The sequence below is a fragment of the Adiantum capillus-veneris genome, chromosome 5, assembly GCF_014529385.1.
Source record: "Adiantum capillus-veneris isolate H3 chromosome 5, ASM1452938v2, whole genome shotgun sequence".
Classification (NCBI taxonomy): Eukaryota; Viridiplantae; Streptophyta; class Polypodiopsida; order Polypodiales; family Pteridaceae; genus Adiantum; species Adiantum capillus-veneris.
The window spans coordinates 170,268,743-170,285,693 of NC_140935.1; the positions used below are offsets into that span (position 1 = coordinate 170,268,743).

Here is a 16,951-nt window from a genome sequence, read left to right on the forward strand (position 1 = left end):
TTATGTTGCATTTTAGAGGCCAAAAACAGAGAATTCAGCGTGCTGTAATTTCTTGTCAGGTTTAGAAAAGTGGTCTAATGCGCCGGGAATGTCACCTATTGCATGGGGATTTTGTCTGTGAAGCCTTCTCTAGTTGTTATGCAACTGAATTGGGCTAGAGTAGGCCATTTTCAGCCCAATAAAAGTGGGACAACATGTACGAGTTTACTGGTTTTCTCCAAAGTTTAATTGGAATAAAGAAATACCGAAAGGGGCGTCAACCTTTGAGGCCAACGCGGTATCAATGTCTACCAGGAGCACGCTAGCTGCCAAGGCGTGACTTGTTTTTTTTTGAAGTGTTGAATTTGAGTCAAATGTTTGTTGTGAAGTTCCTTTGTGTTGTAAAGTTAAAACACTGTAAAGATCGGGTGAAAGCCAAAGTCTACCGCCCTATAATGAGTCTATGGGCGGGTTTCAGAAGTGCAGGAATCAGTCCACTCATGGCTTCATACAGTCCCTTAAGTGAAATCATTGAGGCCACAACAAAGTAGATTACTTGGTTTATGTGCATAGCAATCTTAGACTCATTTCAGGGAAAGAGCCCTCTTATTCTTCAGGTCCATGCATTATGCAAGGCATGGGATGTATGAGACGAGGATTCATTGGATAAGACTTTTTAGAATAAAGTTTCACTTCCTATATAACCGATTGGTGTCTAGTGTACTGAGTGATGTGATGGTTTCAGCCATGCCAGTCTTGTATTTGTCTCCGTTGTACTTGCTACGCTTTTTTCTAAAATATTTCAGCCATTCTTGCCTTCTATTTGTCTACTGAGATCAGCAGCAAAGTCGGGTCTCTTAGGCCCGCTCCGTGAGAGTGTAGATATGCATGGTACATGATTACTTTATGAATGCAGCTGTACTACTTGGTTATATTTAGTAGGAGGATTTCTCTTCAGCCATGAGATAACTGATCGATGAACGCTGCCATGCTGGACTTCCCTTTGTCTATGTTGTACTTTTTCTACTTTGTTCTAAAATTTTTCCATGCTGTTTGTCTTTTGTACAAGCTATGCTATGTATTTACATTTTCTTACCTGACACTTCCAAAGAATCTCTGTTTTGTAGCGTATCCTTTACTAGCCATTCTGTCTTGGAAATTATTATTGCAATCAAGTGTCATATGCAGTTGATAGTAGTCATGACCAAGATTAATTACCAGAATACACACAAGCACTTCACTTGAGAGAATAAGCGAGAGATTGAGATAGAGATCCGAGAGATTGCGAGAAGATACAGAGGGGAGAGATTGAGTTTGACACAGATGGGTCTCACTCCAACCCTTTGAAAGCTCCCCCTACCCGATTTTTGGAGCTGCATTGGCTTTCTTTATTCATAATATGATGAAAATTCAAGGCAGTGCTGCACCTCTATCGTTATATTCATCAAATGGTCTTTTTCAGGATTAAGTTTTCCTCCTTGACAGCCATCAGGGTACTCCTCCAGAAGTGCTTCTCTTGAGCTGCCTATGAGCTGATTTTAGGGCCGACTCGGCAGGTTTCTCCCCCCAAACCTGGCTGAAAATAGGGCTCTGACTGCCTGCAAACTGGCTGCAATAGGTGCAAGCTACGTGCAAGTGACCCCAGATCTATGGCTTCCCAAACTGCACACATAAGTGCAACTATTTCTGCATATCCACGGCACACAAGACTGACCCCAGCATTCAGATGAGGCAGCGAGAAATGCAGGTGCAGTGGGTCTTTAATTTCTGTTATGACCATCGATTACGCGAAAGGACGAGGCTGCATAGTGCTCCACGGAAGGGTATGGCTACCGTGAATGTGTGTTATTTGTGTTGATTTCCTCCTTGCCATTGATTTTCACTTCATGTCATGCTCATTTTCGTGTGACCTTATTAGCTTTAAAGACTGACATGCTCGGTGTTGAACAGCATCTGGACATTGGGAGGATTTTGCAAGGCAAGTTTCAGGAGAGTGGGATGGTTATGGGGCTGAATTCACTGATAGTGGAGAACCTCGTGAACTTCCTTCTGCTGTAGTTCCAGAAGCCTTCAGGGAATGGGAAGTTCAACTTTATGATTGGCAGACACAGTGCCCCACTATTGCGAAGGAGAACATTTATTACAGGCTGACACGGCTGTTGCCAACTGTAGGGTGTGAGGCTGATGCTGCCACTCAATACAGCGTCGATGAAAGAAGTGGAGGAGATTCCAAGTCAGGTGTGGAATTTCTTGCCTATCATGTTAATGGTTCCTATATTGCAGTATGGCCAGGTAGAAGAATTTTACGAGAAGATTTCAAAAGTCGAACTTCTTCAAAAAGTTATGTGTGGGAAGATGATCAACAGAAGTCTTTTGAGGTAGAGCATTGTTTTGTGCAAGATGGAGAATCAAGGTTTCGAGTTCGAATCTTACAGCAGATTTCTTTGAAACCATCAATAGGAGAAGATGATAAGAATCTTCCAGTTCTAAAGAATGTCACTGTCCAGCGGGAGAAATGGGAATCTGAGTTTCAAAATGGGGAAGTTTTAGGAGGCTGCAGTACAACTGGCTCAGCATTTGCTACAACGCAAACTCTTCAAAGCTCAGAGCTGGCTGGGGTCTGGCACTGTGAAACATCGTTTGCTCATTGTGAAAGAGTGAGTTAAAAAAGAAATTTATAGAAATTTTACCTAAGGTAGTGTAGATTCATTTTGTGGTGCCCGTCTCATCTGATAGTAAATGGTTTTCTATTGTTAGGTTGGCATTCAGCCGCTTCTGTATGCAGGTCTGAAGGATGAAAAGAGAGATCCTCCTAGAAACATCATGTTACTGCCCAAAGGTTTATGGAGTGAGTTAAGAGTGCTAGGAGACGGCCAATTCACATTAGCTGCTGGATGGCTTGTGAATCCAGATACTGCCATCACTTCCAGTATTGAATTTTCAAGTATTGGAGAAACCAAGGTTTGCGTTTTAGACTGCATAACTCATCATTACTGTGATATGTACGCATTAGAAACCCATTTAGCTACATCAATCAAGTTCGTTGGAGTCTAATCATTTTTATTTGAAGTTGTGTGGTGGCGGTGTAACAGACTTGGACACCCCAAGTCGGTGGGAATCTGGCACGACACGAGAAAATACTTAAAATCACTTAACAGAACTTAGTTAGAGAGAGATGACACGGCCCGGCGTAGTTCCGTGCCTAGAGGTATTGGCCCCAAAGTTTGGCGCCCCTTTCGGTATTGTAATCGCCCTCGATTACGCCTGCAAAATCAAATGTAAGCCAGAAAACAGTTCAGTAGACATTGACTCTAAGCAGTGACGTACTAAACAACACATCCAACACTTGCACAAAGACGACAGTCACTGAACATTCAAATCACGTTCACATCGCTACGTCCATTGAGATATTGGATCATGATATATCGGCATTTTTATTTAGCAATCCCATCTAGATCTATACCAGATCTCCACAGATGTCGATTGACTAATTCTTATTGCTATCATGTCCATCTCATCTCTCTGGAATCACAAGACCAAAATGTTGAAGTCATTTCATCTTTCAAACATGCACTCAAACACTACTCACATGAGAGAGCACAAGTATATCAAATTCATTTCGGGTATTCCCAGTTTGAAGTACTTCTTTCATAAAGTCATACAACAGAATACTATCAGTCCATCAGTATCCTTGAAATCCAAAGGAAAATCAATGACTTTATCCCATCTGGGTAACGTGTGACAAAGGAACGGAGTGACTCCTCTCTTGTGCAGTCCCGTTTGCACCAGATCTGATCTCTGGGATCTCTCAGAGTAGCCGAAGCTATACCGAAAGCCTCAAGGTAAAGTTCTAGTATTTGAGGAGTATCTGCCAGGTCCTCCTCCTCCATTCACTTTGCATTCAATGCCGGATAGTTCTTGAATTTAACTAGGAACTGTCGAGTCACTTTACCTTTCACTTTCCCTTTCTTGTGAGCCAATATCTGTTTTGGGATGAGAATCGGTTCGCTCTCTTCTACTTCAGGTTTCTCCTTAGGCTCCATGCCGACTGACACCTCACCCTTGAAAGGTTTCAAGAGATTCACATGAAACGCATTGTGAATCTTCCAAATATCTCGCAACTTCAGTCTGCAGGATACATCATTAATCTTCTGAATCTAAAAAGGGCCATAAAACCACATATTTAGCTTTGGAAAAAGTTGCTCCTTTTCTTTTCGTTTCCTTAGGCCTGCCTTCTCAAACCGTAAAAGCACCCAATCATTTTCCTTTAGCTGCAAGTTGCGTCGATGTTTGTCGGCTGCCTTCTTATGCTATGCTTAAGACTTCTCAAGAGCCTCGCGAACCTTGGCTAAAACAATGTCCAGATCTCAGGTGTATTGATCCGCCTCAAAAATCTTATCTTTGGTGCTTAGAAATGGTGGTACTTTCTTAGCACTCTCGATTACCTCAAATGGCGCCTTCCCCGCCGATGAATGAACTGTGTTGTTGTAGGCAAACTCTACTAAGAGTAAATACTTTTTCCATGGAATCTTTTGATTTGAAATATAAGACTTCAACAAATCCAAAACCACTGAGTTGGCTATCTGAGATTGCCTGTCTGTCTGTAGGTGGAACGAGGATGAGAACTGCTACCGCGTGCCAATGTTCTCCCAGATTGCCCTCCAAAACAAACTAGTAAATTGGGGATCTCTGTCCGAGACTATGGACTCAGGCATGCCATGTACTCAAAAAATCAGTGAAACAAACAGTCTCGCCAAATGATCGGCTTAAGTGTCTTCTTTACCGGAATGAAGTGGGCTTACTTACTGCATCTGTCGATGACTGTCCAAATGCCATCATGCCCACTTGAGTCTTGGAAAGATAAAAAATAAAATCCATGGCAATGCTTTCCCATGGACGGGAGGGTATGGGTAAAAGCTGTAGGAGTTCGGGTTCCTTATGTCTGTCAAACTTGACCTTTTGGCATACTAAACAAATGTGAACAAACTTGTCCACATCATTTTTGAGCCTCGACTAGTAGAAGTAACGCTCAACACCCTTCAAGGTGGTATCTATGGTGCGGTGACCCGAAAAAGGTGGACAATGACACTTTGTCCAAACCTTTTCCTTCAAAGTCGATGTAACACATAGTATCGTTTTCGGCATCAAATAGCTGTCTTGTTGGAATAGCTTGCAATTGTCTCCCCACTCTGCAATCAGTGAAAGATGTTTGCAAAATTAGGATCAGTTGCATACTGATCTACCATATCCTTCAAGCTTCTATGATGAATCGCGGAAATAGCCAGAACCAAGGCCTTGCAAGACAACGCATCTGCCACTAAATTCTCTGTCCCTGAACATGGACTATCTAAAAATGAAACTGTGACAGAATGTTAGCCCATCTCATTTGCTTTTCCGAAAGCTACTTCTGAGACAAGAAGTAGTGTAAACTCTGATGATCTATAAAGACAATAAAGTCGGCTCTGAGTAGAAAATGTCGCCACTGTGTAAGAGCATGGATAATTGCCAAAAGCTCTTTTCGTAAATTTGTGCAACCCGTGCAGGACGTGAAAACATCTTGCTCTCGTAAGCTATGACATGGCTTTCTTGCATCAAGACTGCTCCCAAACTGTGACCACATGCATCATAGTAAACTCCAAAGGGCTTTTGCAAGTTTGGTAAAGCCAATACTCGTCCTATTGTCAACTTTTCCTTGAGAGTCTGAAAGGTTGCAATCTGTGACGGTCCCCAAGTAAAAGGAATCCCTTTCTGAGTCAACACATGCAAAGGAGAAGCGATCTCTGCTAATTTTCGAATGAACCGCCGAGAGTATGAGCACAAATCCAAAAAGCTTCGAACTTCATGAACATTCTTCAAATTGGGCCAATCATGAATGGTCTCAACCTTGGCAAGAAGAACTCACTCTTTTTCGCTTCTATAACCAACCTTGGGCTCAGCTAACTTAGTAAGATGGCCGGTTCGGTGATGTACTACAGGTAATCAAATCAATCATCTGATCTTCGGAATGTGAAGGAGGTAACTCGCCTGGTAAGCCTTCAGAGAAACAATCAACCTGAGCTTGCAAAAATTCTTGTCGTTCCTTTTCGAGATTAGACATATTTTACCTTTGTTAATCATTCAGTTCTTTCAAGAAAATGGAGTAATATAAAGATTGGATTTCATTAATTTGGAAACTACCGAAGCCGAAACAAGTGGGACGGACTCGCCCTTGAATTTTACATCAAGTACAATCTCTCTGTACTTCTCATTCTTCAAGACGACTTTCCTTGCCCGAAATATCCTTGAGGTCACACCCTGCCAAAGGCATGATGTATAAGTCCTTGTGCTTGAAATATCCTTGACAATGCAACCGAAGTTTGCCAATGACAGGTGTAATGGCAACATCCCGTTTGGGTGCCGCTAGGACAGCCTCGGCCTGTGGTCCCATTTCCTCGGGCGTAATTCCAAGTCGAGCCGCCAATTTGGGTGAAATAAAGTGGCCTTGGCTCCTCCATCAAAGAAAATTAGGGCTTCTTGGTCTCGCACTTTGCCCCATGCTATGCAAAGTTCAGTACTTTCATCCATTTGATCAGGGTCGGTCCCCACACAATCTCGTACCAGTCTTGCTTTCGTCTTTCTTTTTCTTCCACGCTCTTCAATTGCTCTGGAACTCTTTGGCTTGTCTTTTGATTGTCCTCTGGGTGCCTTGTGTGGGCACTGTGTCGACACATGCCCATGTTCTCCACATTCAAAACACTTCCGCGGTTTCTCTGTCAATCAAGGACGTGTGTCTTTAATTTTTTGAAACTTGTCTCTTCCTCTGTTACCGTTGTTCGAACTTTTGATTGGTCCTTGTTGTCAAAAGTTGATCAATGGGATACGTAAGTGTACTCGCATGCATTGCAAATCCTTGCTTAGCATCCCATCAGTTGTTGTATGGACTCGGACTTCTTCAGTAAACAATAATCTCGTATTTCTTTGGGTAGACCACAACAAAATCGCTCGAGCTGTTGCTTAAAGGTGATCTTTTTAAAAGAAGAGGCCGGTATTAAAGTATCCCAAATATCTAGAGTATCTTCCTTGGTCATCCGGAGATGAATTCAAGCAGTGAACACATCACGTTCGTACTCTTGAGTGAGCCAGGAAGAAGTAAAAAGTCGATTGAGCTGTAGCCACTTCCTTTGTGCTTCCTTTCTCAACAATAGGGTGGACCACCATGTCTGTGCATTTCCTTTCAGATGAGATGTTACCCTCCTGACCTTGGAGTGCTCTAAATAGCGCCCTCCAGAATAAGCTATGTCGAACTGTTGAATAAAGGTGAGGGCCTTATGAGTATCTTGAAAGCCCGAAAAGTATCAGACTTGAGAGCTTGTCCACCTTCCTTAAAATCTTTGGTCTTCTTGCTCTTGTCCTCGAGAAAGTCATATTGGTTGGCTTTGTAAAAGTGCTTCCTCTTAGAGTAAAACATATGCTCATTGGAGTCCGAACTATCAAAAGAGAATGAATCCTCCTAAGGACTGTTTGAATACTTTCGAGATCTTCAATGGGATCTGCTCTTCTTAGCCTTCTTCTTGTTCTTTCCGTGTCTTCGGGTCTTTCTTCGTTTCCTGCCCTTTCTGTCCTCATCATTGGAATCAGAGGAGGAAGAGCTATCGGAACTATCAGAAGAGGATGACGATGAAATGGAAACACCCTCAAAGCGTATGCGCTTCTTTGTCTTTCGTGCATTTGCAAAAGTAGACTTGTGACCCAAGTAGCCAGGGTAGTTTGCTGCCTGACTGTGTCTCTTCGGTTTCGTCTTGGTCTTCAAGAGTCGGTTGACTCGTCTTTCTACCACTAAGTCAAGTTCATCTTCCGTATACACCCGCGGGATAGGTGTTTTTTTCAAAGCTAGCTTCACAGGTAAGTTGATGGCTGTACGCCACTCAGAATGCACTTCGTCGATAGGGTGCTTGGTAAAAAATTTCGCATATTGGGGATCTTTTGAATACTGGAGCATTTGTTGAGCACAGGCATCAACCTGCTGTTGACGCTGCATCTCCATTCATTCACAAGACAATATAATCATCAGCTCCGAGGGGGGGAGGCATTCTAAATGCGGACATAATACTATGAATATTAGAGGGCCATGTTTTGTGAGCTGCATTGAATTTTTGTGTTTGATTGTGATAATTTTTTGACAAAATGTAGAGTATATGCCCTCATAATAGCGTCACAAGAGAAGTAGAGGGACAAAAGCCATATATGAGCCCCTAGGGACGTGTACGGTGTGCATAGTGTTCAAAATTCTATTTGAAATGATTTTGCTTTTTGTTGAGCTGATTTTCGGTTTTATTTAGTTATTTTTGGTTTTATTTAGTTTAGTTATTCTAAGTGACTTTTAGGTTGCCCAAGACTCTAGTCCTAGAATTTCTCATCCCGAAAAGAGGGTTATACTTACCACCTATTCACAAGCCACAAAATGTGACAACAAAAAGCATACACACAGTTTTGGGGAGGCATCCCCATTTCCAAAAAGTATTCATGGCTTTCATGCAAGAAGATAGCATGCAAAAATAAGGCACGCACAATATGCTATGCAATGCAACATCGGTATGGATGGTCCCCGTTCATGAATTTATGACTGGAGGGCACTATATTGTTATAAGCAAAATCCACAAGGGGTAGATATTTCTCTCATGATCCGCAACATAGAATTTCAAAAGATCCAAGTCTGTTGAATTTGCAGCCTCACTTTACCCATCATTTTGAGGATGATAAGCGGATGAAAATTGAAGTTTTGTTCCCATATTATTAAACAATGCTCTCTAAAAGAGACTTGTAGTTCTCACATCTCTATCCCATGATAGACTTCGGCATTCCATGATATTTGAAGACCTGTGCAAGAAATTTTATAGGCATGTGCTCAACTTTGATGGCTTTCTTAACTGGCAAAAAGTGAGCTTGTTTGCTACATTTCTCGACAATCACAGAAATAGGATCATTGTTTTGTTGGGTCCTTGGCAAATCCATTATGAAGTCCATTGTAATGCTTTCCCACGGCTTGGAGGGAATAGGTAAAGGCTGAAGTAAACCAGGTGCTTCATGCATGTCAAACTTGACCTTTTGGCAAGTAATACATTCTCGTACACATGTTTCAATATCTTGCCGCATACTTGGGCCAAAAGAAATATTGCTCTATCATATGTGTTGTATTGTCAAACCCCAATGCTATCCTCCGTGGACTCTTCACCCCCTACCCATCCATGAGGCCAACAGGGGATGGGAAAAAGAAGCTTAATGCTTTTCGTTTCATTTTTGGCATGTGTTTAACAAAATGGCTTGAATAACCTTTGCTTCTTCATGCGCAAAACGGATGCACTTACTATCACACTTCAACGATCATTATTGTAGGTGAGTCATTCATCCATTCAATAACATTAAGGACATCTAAATGGATGAGATAGAAGAGCCTAATGCCTTAATGTTTGATTGGAATTCTGTAATGCGTGATTTTTTTGAAGGTAATGCATAGTGAAGTTCAAATTTCAATTTCTCGTAGATCCCCAAAGCCTAGCCGGATTTGTGAGGAGTGCAAACTGCATCTTAGAGACTAAAACCAAAGCAGGGGCAGGTGGCCGTGAGCAAACATAACCAGATTTAAGAAATACCCTCCGTTTCCTTCCTGATTTCGAAAAATTAGTACACCTAGCAATTCAATTTTGTCCAATATGCAACATCAGAGGCAACACAAACACTGGCATCCGTTTCTAAGGATTGCTTGTCACAAAGTGATGACGTGGCATGTCCACCCGGACGAACCCTGACAAATTTAAAATTATAAGTTGTTCCAACTTATGGGGTCCCATTTGATGGGGCCCATGGAACAAAGGAGCTCTAAATCGAATGGTTGCGTGAAGGCGGCTGACGTTTCAGGCCGTACGGACATCCGCAAATAGCGCTTACTGCTGACGTGGCAGGCTGTACGGACGCCCTCGATTTGCAACTGAAATTGCGTTGGTAGCTTGGACGCAAGCTTTTGGGACCAGATGCTTTTGAGACTTGAAGCTTTTCAACTGCTTTTGTAAGGCCATGGGCATATAAATTTGTTGCAAGGGTCTCTCCCTCTTTCGATTGGCTTGGGAGCACTGAGTAGAGAGGACCCTCGGACATTGTACTTGGCTCAGGCATTAATATAAAAATAAATACCGAAAGGGGCGCCAGACTTTGGGGCCAATACCTTTGGGCATGGAACTACGTTGGGCAGTATCGTCTCTCTCTAGCTGTGATAAGTGCTGTTAAATGATTTTGAGTATTTTCTCGTGTGTCGCGCCAGATTCCCGACTTGGGGTGTCCAAGTTTGTTACATTGGTATCAGAGCACAGTTGATTTTCCTTCTACGGAGAATCCGATCCCTTCTACCGCGACACACATGGATTCAATCGAACAATCCCGCAAGGAGCAAATGGTTGCACCTGACCAATCAGGTTCAGGTGAAAGCATGAAAGATTCGAATGGACGATGCCCACCTTCTGTCGACTCGAGAGAAGAATATGGGCCATTCCCACCTATGAAGTGACTACCACGGGTCTATACCTTGCACTTTCCTTTAAGGGTGAATCTCGGCTTATCCGGGACTCATCTAGGTATAGATAAAGGACTTCAATTAAAGCCGTTTGACCAATTTGAAAATTTTCACAAATGAAAAGTCTGAAAAGACTTATAAGAGATTTTGCGAGTTTGAGCTTTTACAGCTATTTTGGGAGCTGATAACTCCGTTTTTGCATAATTTTCTGCACTTTGAAGCTATTTATGGCCATATCTACGTTGGGGGAGCCTCTTTTCATCATCCTACACCACTTTTCTACCAATATAGAGCTGTTTTTCAACAAAACAGTCCATTACCTGTTTTTCGGAACTTTTCTTGCAATTTCAGCCATCCTTCTTTGATGGAGACCATGTGCAAGTCTAGTGTCTGCTGCTCTCCTCAATGAAAATGCTGGTCCACTAAAAACCATTCCAAGGTAAGTGTAAGCATCATCAGATGCAAATATTCGTTTGAGTCCATAGTTTCCAGTTGTATGTCGTGAAGCTCATAGTACACAATAATGGAGGGCACCACGTGCCAACAAAGATAACAACTGGAAAATAAATTTAGCACTTGAAACACTTGAATTGAAAGAGACTTCAATTTAGAGACAAGATTCGGAGTAGCCCCAGATGCACTGGCCCCTACCTAGGTGCCTCTTATTGTGTCTCTTTATTAATTGATCTCAACAGATACGATTGCTGGGGAGAGCTTCATCTCCAACTCAAAGTGTGTAAAAGACTCCCCCATGGCTTTACAAGGTTTAAAAGCTCACTGCTTCTAATGCTTCCCAAAAGCTATCATAAATCAACTACTTTCAAACCTGACGCCAAAAGCTCTGCACCCAAAAAGCCATGCTAGCAGTCCACGATTTGTGGTGCAAATTTCGGTGCAAATCACGGTGTGGTTTTCGAGTGGATGCAATCAAGTTTTGGTCCTTTGATCCAATGGCGGTTCAGGTTGACTCTGTCCAATCCTGCGAAGTCCAGAACGGTTATGCAAGGTCATCCAATTGTGACAGGGCTGTATGGATGGGTGAGGTCAGCTTTCTTGGCTTCATTTTTGGAAGCAATTGACTATTCCAGCTTTTTGGGCGGCCAGCTTTTTAACGTCAGTTTTGGGGGCTTTTTTGCCTCGTAAAAGTGAGAGGCTAAGTGCCTATAAAAAACGAGTTCTAGGCATCCAGTTAGAGCTAGACTTGCACTGGCAGTTGTATCTGTGGAGATCAATAATAAAGAAATTCTGCAAGAGGCGCCTAGTTAGGGGCCAGTGCATTCACCATGATTGTGTCTAATCTCAGCTTAGAGTATTTGTAGATTCGTACCGGTTGTGTTAAGAGTCCGTTCCAACTGTTATTCTGTTGGCATGTGGTACACCGTACCCTTCCAGAAAGAGACTTATGGTAGAGGGAGACGAGTTTGTGAAAGCAACTAACACTTGAGATTCAAGAACATAAACTCATGTCGATGATGGTCCTAAATGAGCTGATACATTATAGAAGGATAAGTGTAGATCAAGAAAGGTTAACTCTAAGAGCCATAGTTCAAGAAAGGAAGTAGATGATGCAAAGACCTTTTGGGGGACATCGTACAGCATCATAGTCGCTTTGGAATAGCTAGAATCTCTTGTTGTAGACTAGCGATCTTTAGTGCAACTGCCTAAGCTCAAAGTCGCCATTAGAATTCCTTGTCCACACTTGAATCAACCACCGACTCTGATGGGATGTATGAGGGAATGAGGGAGTGTGAATAGAACAAGCACTTTAAGTAGAGTAGATTAGGAGAGTACACTTCAAGGTTGGGTCCGGTACTCGTACTGTTGAATTTGAGCTGTACTTTAGAGTCTGTACGTACTTCTACGTACCAGCGTACCAGCTTCTGGAGGTGCATTGGACCACAAATATCAAAGCCCATAATAACCTTACATAGCAAGAGACATCTAAAAGTGACACAACCAAGATAAAGTGAAACCACACATCTTTCACACTCACATTCTGAGACACGCACTTTGTGACACAAACTACGTACGTTTTTTCTTAAAATGTACACAATTAACCAACAACTATGGTGTATGATAAGGAGAAGGCACATCTAGTTTTGATTGAGAATTAAATGAGAGTGACTACATGGGATATTTCTCTTTGGTCCTTTTAGTTCTCTACAATAGGGGTTAACATAGGAAAGTCTTGTTGGTACACTGGAACCATAAAAAATTGTGCGCACTTGTACTGGCTTCCAGAAGCTTTCAATAAAGTGCTGTTTTGCTGGTAGCCTGGAGACCTTGCAAGAAATCCTTCAATGCAGGCAATGGACAGTGTTTGTAATATCTGTGTGCATGTGCTGTCAGGATAATCGTTCCTTACAAAAGGTTGCATTTTCTAACAGCACAAAAATTTCTAAAAAAGACAGTTTCTGATGCATGCTTGTGTGAGTGACTGAAGGTGTAGAACATACTCTTCTAGAACTGTTTTGACATTCATTGTATGAGACTAATTGTGCCTTGTTTGGGTTGCAGGAAGCCTATATGAAGTTTGAAAAAAGGGCTAGTTGATGATTGGCAGGAAGTGCAAGAAGTGTATTATTGTAGTAAAGAAATCATGCAGGAACTAGAGACACTTGTAAATAAAAAAATCCAAGCACAGGAGCGAGAGACAGCAATGTCTACCGTTATGAATACTCGAGAATCTTTAAAAAAAAATCGTCTCTCTCTCTCTCTCTCTCTCTCTCTCTCTCTCTCTCTCTGGTTTGTAGTTTTCTTTGTTTGTACCCAGACTTGGTACTAGACTCACCATTGTAATCAGTTTGGTCTCGTAGGTCATTTTGGCCTTTTGTAGACGTTAATTTATCATTTCATTTCATTTCTGTGTGTGTGTGTGTGTGTGTGTATACAATTCACTATTTTGTCAGGAGGCTCCTGTTTCTCTTGTATAAGACAATTTGGAAATTGTGGAAATGGATGAGTTGTATGGGCTTGTCTATGATTGGGACGGTATTCCTGGGCAATCACAACATCGATGAAAGTGCGCATTGTTCAGAAGTAGGAGATACATATCCTATGAGCTACTCTGATCTTTGTTTGTACTAGTACTACATCTTTTTTGGGGTAGTCGTTGTCTAGCAATGTCTATCATGAATTATTCATTTGGTCATGCTATCTTCTTCCATAAGGCCACATGCCTTAGAGATGAAAGCATTGGTGATTAAGTTTGGAGGGCAGTCCTTCATTTGAAGACAACCTAGGCCCTTGGAAGTTGGGGGTGTGCTGTCAAGGGAGAGTGAGATGTAAGTATGGTCAGCAGCTCCGACAGGTGTAGTGAGTGTGATGGGCTATGTAGCATAGAGTGTAAACAGATCATGGCACAGGAGCCAAGGGGTCACGTCATGTGGATCAGGTTACAGCTTCGTTTACATTGCTTTCTGTTGCTTCGCCCCGTCGGGGCGAAGTTTGTGGAGCAAGAGGGCACACTTCAGTGGGGAAAACTTGAAATTACATACCCGCCTTTGTGAGGTGGATGCAGCCCAGTAGGATAAGGTAGGCCAACCCATCCATATAGACACCTAATGGCTACATGTCACACGAACTGTCAAGGGGGTTGGGTTCGGAGGGTTTGAACCCAAGACCCTACTAGACTTACCTTTTCATTCGAACGATTGAAATCTTCTTATTTGTTTTAACTTTGTTTATGGGTCCCTTGGGGTTTGACTTCCCTTTCATGCCAAAGGAACTTTCACCTTGTTCTTGGCTTTAACAATGGAAGGTTGATGCACAAACCTGAAAGTAACTGTTGTATCTACAGCTAGGTTTACTGTATTTTTAATCTGAGAAAATTGCAAATGCATCAAAATTTTGACTAAAAATTGGGGAAGTTTTAAGCGTGTCCTTATTCTCTTTGGTTAGGGAAAATGTTTTAGGCAAGCCTTGGTCTCTAGAGCGTATTGCATTAAGCATGTGCAAATGTATCATACATTGAGAGAAATGACAGTGGGAAATGTTCAAGTCATTTTTCACGCGGGGGACGTGCGTGAGGTTACAAATGTTGCAACTTCTCAACCGTTTTCCTCGAAAATGAGAGGAGCCACAATGCACAACTAGTCCACGCACCTATCCCCACGTGAGGGACATGTTCGTATCTTTAAGCTAGATGTGCATCGTGGATCTTGAGATCAACAACGGTGGGTACGTCTTATATATAGTTCGTACACACATTCTCACACACACACACTCACACACACACACACACACGCACACACACGGACTACTAAATCAACACAAGTTAGGACGAGTAGGTGGACTTGGAACAAAACATCCTCACAACTACAAGCTACCTTGTTAAACTTTTTTCTTGAAACTAGTCCTTAGGTAAGCGTTACCAAAGTTTCCCATCGCTTATTAATCAACTACTTAGCGTTGAAGGTACATCGAGTCATGAGTGCCTGTGTGTGCCTATATGAGAATTTTCTCCTAAGAAACCAAAATTTTAAGTATAGTCACATAGACTTCTAGGTCAATGTCACTCTCTAGAGTTGAGAGCTGGGTTTAGGATTCCAATGTTGAAAGCAAGTACTTTGACAAAATATGAACGTGTCACCGTATTGTTAAGGTGGCGGTTAACTATTTGCCTAGCACATCACACAAACAAGATGGTAGCTAGTGCTTTTTACTCATGTGATAATCTATGTTGTAGGCTATCTTGAATCGATGCCATGCAGCAATAGGAACATGGTATGATTACAAGGCAATTTCATCAGAGGTTTTAGCTTAAGAATCTCCAAGGTGCGTACAAGATTGATGCACAAAGAGTAAAGCAATATGTGTGCGTGAATGTGCATGTGTACGCATGTGTGTGGGCACGTACACACACACACACACACACACACACACAAAAGAAGAAGAAAAGAGAAGTTTTAACGTCGTAGGAAACTATCTCAAGAGACCTTAAAGATCTAGCCGACGAGGAGTTGAACTCAAGACCTGTTATTCAAGAGGGAAATGGCATAACCAAACACTTGGGTGAGAGAGAGAGAGAGAGAGAACTAGCTAGGAAAAATGTGACATTAGAATAGCTAACATGGTGCTTTTTTCAAAATCTAAGACTCATTTTGGATTTTCACATGAATTTTTTACGAGCACATTGTTTTGGCATAAGATCTTTAATTGCGGTGCGTTTCTCTTGCTTAAAAAAAGAGGTGGAAGTTGTAACTTAGATTCAAAGCATGCCCTTTCTTGTAGTGAGAGGGATGTGTTTTTATCATCCCATAGCTCTTATACATGTCTGTTGATGTAGTGCCAAAAACAATATCCTTTGCAACTAACCATTCTCTCAACTTTGCATGTACAAGTTTAGAAGTGGTTGACCCTAGGCTCTCATATGCTCTCAGAATGAAGGAAAACTAGATGCATCTCAATGCAAAATTTGAAGTTATGTTGGTCAAACTAGTCTAATGAATGCTTGCCTAGTCTATTCAGCATAAGCATTTTTGAAGGTGTTTCTTGAGATAAAATTTAAGACGAACAACAATTAAAATTTGTTAATCATCAACCAAAGAACCATCTTTAATATAGGTCCACTTGCATGTTTCGTAGTTTACAATTCTCTAATAAGTGCAATGACATATTAGCAATAGAGATAGAGGTCAATGAAAGCTTATCGCAAAGACAACCTTTACCACATACATAGGGAGCATTGACAAGCAATGAATGTTCCAGATCAAGGGAATATTTAACAAATATAAACTTATTCCTTACACATTTGACAGGAGTATCCCTTTCCACTTACCCTAATTCTAATGTGAGTGCGCGGATGCGTGCGTGCACGATGCAGTGCTTACGGGGAAGGGGAGGAGCACGACACGTTGTGGGTGGAGCAACCTCTTGAATTGTAAGTGAGGAGCTCGTTATTCTTCATATAGAACGAATAATGATATGCACGTGGACGGACGATCGGACATTGGACATCGGGCCCTGGGCAAAAGGCACAGTGCCTTTGCCCCATCAAACTCCCACTTAAAGGCGATGCATCGATAAGTGAGACCTACTAGCTAAACTATTAGTATGTACAAAAAACTAAATGAGAGTCTCTCTCCACCTATGCCCACTGGCTCACTCTGTCGATCTACATACAGTCGTATAAGCTATGGTGGTAGGCGAGTGTGCGTACGCACGTTAGAGCCTGCATGTAAATCCCACAAACTACTCTATATGGTCTGCAAAACTCCATGAAGCGCCATGCTAGTGTCAGTCACCGTACGACTGACTATCCCTGCTACAAATTCTCCCAGTGCAGGTGCAAGGTCGGGCCTCGACACTAACAAGTCGAACATGAGACGCTCGAACAATGACGAAATTTGCGCAAACCTGGCTGTACTCGTGTCCCCTGTGCTATCTGTAATCACTGCATCATCAGGGCTACCCATCGCGTATGGATGT

At 42.1% G+C, this 16,951-nt stretch overlaps 1 protein-coding gene across 2 annotated transcripts in view; it reads left to right on the plus strand.

The window, feature by feature from the left end:
- Positions 1–13,386, plus strand: part of LOC147458543 (glycerol kinase) — a 56,579-nt gene extending 43,193 nt beyond the window's left edge. Inside the window, exons 2-4 of one of the 2 annotated variants that reach the window (XM_086513196.1) lie at positions 1,930–2,636; positions 2,737–2,940; positions 13,040–13,386. In XM_086513196.1, coding sequence (XP_086369322.1) covers positions 1,930–2,636; positions 2,737–2,940; positions 13,040–13,075 — 947 coding nt within the window. In that variant the 3' untranslated portion in view covers positions 13,076–13,386. The remainder of the gene's footprint in view (positions 1–1,929; positions 2,637–2,736; positions 2,941–13,039) is intronic. The other variant, XM_086513197.1, reaches the window with a different exon arrangement.
- Positions 13,387–16,951: the final 3,565 nt, after the last annotated feature.